Consider the following 3,907-nt stretch of genomic DNA (forward strand, 5'->3'; position numbering starts at 1 on the left):
TTTTTTTTTTTTTTTTTTTTGAGAAGTCAATATTACTATGCACAACAAAACTATGGAAAGAAAAATCAACTATATATATAGCTTAGATTAAGTGATGCCATATTTTTTTCCGTTAACTTGGTAGAAAAATGTGATTTTCGGCGTTTCGTAATTTGATAAAATCTTATCATAATAAACTTAAATAAGATGAAATTGAAGATAAAATCTTATTTCCAATTCTCCCATTTTTTGTTTGTCACTTAATACAACATTGTCTTTCGATCTTCTTACAACTTCTTTTTTTTCTCTCACAAATTTAGAAACAACGGAATACTACAACTAGGTATAAAAGTCAACTATATATGGTAAATGTCTATTATAAGCGAAGACTTTTTTGTGCATGTTGGCTTAGGTGACATTTGTGTCAAGTGAGCATGTGCCTCCTGAGTTCTCGCGTACGATAGCCTATAAAAATGTTTCATACACAATCTACAGTCATAGCTTCCTCCACTATGGGAAGGTACGTAACCAAAGCTTTTTATTTTTTGAGTACTTCTTTTCTTTGGTTCATCCTTTTAAAAAGTTGTTAGGAAAATTTATTTTTGTAATTGTGTGCCCTATCTAATCACTGAATTTATTTATTTTCCTCTCAAAATTGTAGATAACGCTACCAATATAACGGATTTTATCCTTTGTCCTAATATTCAAAAAGCTATAATTTTTTGTCATCTTGCAGGATGCAGCTCTAAAAAGGTTACTGGAATCACTGCAAAACTTAGGTTACTTTCTTAATAAATCCTTAAAGTTGAAATTAGGTAATTGAAATAAAAAAAATTTCCCCCTCAAAACTCATATATAGCGTTTCAATCCAAACAGCTGCGAACTCTACAGGTGATGGAATAGTTGATGACCCTTGTACTCCTAAAGGGTACATCTACGACACAAGTTCACAGAAATATTCATCCGGATTCTTAGCTGATGAAAGCAAATTGAAAGGCTCCCTTCAAGCTGCTGGCAATTTCTCAAAATGCCGATCCGCTACGTTTGCACTTTTGCAAGAAGGAAAAGGTAAAAGATATCATAATTGGTATAGCTGAATAATATCTCCCCTTGCTCTTGATCTCTTATGGGTGTAGTTTTGGTACTTTGTGTACAGAGAATTGTCTATATGAGCATTGTTCTATTGGATCAACATTCACACCTGATCTTCAAGGAAGTTTTTTGGCTACATCAAATTTCTACTACAGCGCTGAGGTATATATAAGTCTAATGTTGTCAATATACTATATGTCTGAATTTTGTGGAGATAATATTGTTTGAAGATTAATTGTCTTATATATGTTTTTGTCTGAAATTTGAATCAGTTCTTTGAGTTGAAAGCAAAGGGTTGGTTGTCTGAACTGATTCCAGCTGGGAAGAAATATTGTGGAGAAGAATGGTCAAAACTGAAATTGGAGTACCCAACAACCGAAGAAGAATTTTTGCGTGGGTATTGCTTCTCATCGGCATATATTATCTCAATGCTTCACGATAGTCTTGGTATTGCTCTTGATGATGAAAGGTAAACGTTAATTATTGCATAAATTCAAGAACATTTATAGATCTCTCAATGTCGGTTTTTGGACAAAGAGATATAAAGTATGTTCGGTTTGTTTGCAGGATCGCGTATGCAAGTAACGCAGGAGAAAAACACATACCACTAGATTGGGCATTAGGCGCATTTATCCTGGATACTGTTACACCCACTTCTTATAATAACGGTGGTAAATCTAGAAAATATCTTGGCCTTTTTTAAGTAACGTAGCCAATTACCAAAAATGAAATCATATATTTGTATTCTACGTTAAATTGTGTTTGAAAGTTGAAACTATAGTCATTTTTTTTTTTTAAATGTAATAAGTTAGCTACGCCCTTTGGTGGGTGTCAGGGTGTGTATGAATAATTTTCCCCTGCGTGGGATTCTCTGTTCTCGTTAGTAGGACTGTATATTGTATGCAGTTTTTGTTGTGTTCTTCTCAATAATATATAATGTTTTGAAACATCTCAATCAATTACGTACCACTACTAGATTCTTAGTATGAAGCAATATGCGCATAACCCAACAGATATATATAAAACTCTTAATGGGGACCATATGAGCATGGGATTGGCTAAGAACTTGGACCACCGCGACAGACGACGATCCTTTGTTTGCAAGTCCTTCTATTTTGGGATCGGCCACGTTTTTTTAATTGGTTTTACTTTTCTTTGACAGTTTCGGTCTACAACAAAATTAGAGATAATTTGATTACCAGTTACCACCAGTTTCTTATCCTGTGAATGATTGGTTTTGTAAAAGATAATATGTAGAAAATATTATATACAGAGAATATAGTTCATTTTTAGCTATATATGATATATAGGTCTCAGCATATATAATCTCAATGCTTCACGATAGTCTTGGTGTTGCTCTTGATGATGAAAGGTATACATGTCATTGCTCAAGTCCAAGATTAATCAGTGTGGGTTTTGGGACAAAGATATGAAAAGAAAAAAAAATATATATATATATATCTATGTTTGTTTTTGTATGCAGAATCAAGTATGCGAGCAAAGCAGGGGAAGAAAACATACCACTAGATTGGGCGTTAGGCGCTTTTATACTAAACACTGCCGCCCCCACTTATGATAACAGTGGTAAATCTAGAAAAATGCTTGGCTTTTAGGTAACGTATTCAAATACAGAAAATGAGTGTAATTGACTCAGAAATTGTATTCTACGTTACATTGTGTGTTGAAACTATTGTATTTGTTCGTTTCCTTTTGTGGAATAACTAAGTTAGCTCTACTTAGTTAACTTAGTTAGCTCTATTTGTTTTTGGACTCTGAATGGCTCTGGTTCAGGCGTTGGCTATGAAGAAATCTTTGTAAGCTGCGATCGTTGGCACAGCCTTACATAGTCTGCGAGGTGGGGTCTGGTATCAAGTGCAGGTTCTGGACCGATAATTGGACTTCCTTAGGTCCCTTATTGGATTTAACAGGCGAGTCAGGGCCCAGAGTTGCAGGTCTTCCGCTTCACTCAGTTGTTGCGGATGCTCTGAGAGAGGGTCAATGGTGGATTGCTAGTAGTAGAAGTCGGAATCCAATCATTCAATTGTTGAGAGCCTGCATTCCTCCTTCCTCAGCTGTTAACTTACACTCAGATGCTCCAGAGGATCGTTATCTCTGGAAGATTGGAGATGCAGCCCCTTCCAACAGTTTCTCGATAGCCACTATCTGGGATCATCTTCATCCAGTGGGTGTCAGGGTGGATTGGTTTGAGTCAGTTTGGTTCAAGGGCAGAATCCCGAAGCATGATTTCATCTCTTGGCTTAACTCTCGAGATAGGCTCCTTACCAGGGATCGTTTGGTGAGTTGGGGTCTCTTGGTACCTTCTACTTGTCTCTTTTGCAACACTTATGATGAGTCTCGTCAACACCTGTTTTTTGATTGTTCATATTCGAAGGAAGTTTGGTATTATTTCACTAGCAAAACCCATCTTTCTCCTCCTCTTAACTTTGAGGATGGAGTTAGATGGCTGAAGAATCCTTGCAGAGACAAGAATGTAGCTTGGATTCTTCGGCTAGCTTACCAAGCTTCAGTTTACTCTATATGGAAGGAGTGTAACACGCGGATTCATACTGCCTCTTCTCGACCAGCTTCAGCAGTACTCATGGAAACAAAGACTATGCTCAGGTCGCATTTGGGTCCGTTAACACTCAAGCAAAGAGTCTCTAATCCATCTGATACGCTTCTGGTTACATGGTTTCGTGTGTTTCAATAACCATATTGTTGCCTCTTTGTTCTGTGTTTATTTTCTCTGTAACTGCTCCTTATTTCGAGCCACTCGATGTAACTTGGTTCTACCCCTCAAATAAATGAAAGGTTTTTCAAAAAAAAAAAAAAAAAA

At 36.3% G+C, this 3,907-nt stretch overlaps 2 protein-coding genes across 2 annotated transcripts in view; both read left to right on the forward strand.

Moving 5' to 3' along the window:
• Positions 1 to 2,026, forward strand: part of LOC104743299 (probable apyrase 3) — a 3,444-nt gene extending 1,418 nt beyond the window's left edge. Inside the window, exons 3-8 of the mRNA XM_010464395.1 lie at positions 392 to 499; positions 716 to 758; positions 856 to 1,047; positions 1,136 to 1,233; positions 1,344 to 1,540; positions 1,639 to 2,026. Of these exons, the coding sequence (XP_010462697.1) occupies positions 392 to 499; positions 716 to 758; positions 856 to 1,047; positions 1,136 to 1,233; positions 1,344 to 1,540; positions 1,639 to 1,774 (774 nt within the window). The 3' untranslated portion in view covers positions 1,775 to 2,026. The remainder of the gene's footprint in view (positions 1 to 391; positions 500 to 715; positions 759 to 855; positions 1,048 to 1,135; positions 1,234 to 1,343; positions 1,541 to 1,638) is intronic.
• Positions 2,403 to 3,781, forward strand: LOC109128645. Its single transcript, XM_019235447.1, has 3 exons — positions 2,403 to 2,443; positions 2,555 to 2,655; positions 3,000 to 3,781. The coding sequence occupies exons 1-3, from the start codon at positions 2,403 to 2,405 to the stop codon at positions 3,779 to 3,781; spliced, it is 924 nt and encodes a 307-aa protein (XP_019090992.1).

This window comes from Camelina sativa, chromosome 14 (genome assembly GCF_000633955.1).
Source record: "Camelina sativa cultivar DH55 chromosome 14, Cs, whole genome shotgun sequence".
In the NCBI taxonomy this organism is placed as follows: domain Eukaryota; kingdom Viridiplantae; phylum Streptophyta; class Magnoliopsida; order Brassicales; family Brassicaceae; genus Camelina; species Camelina sativa.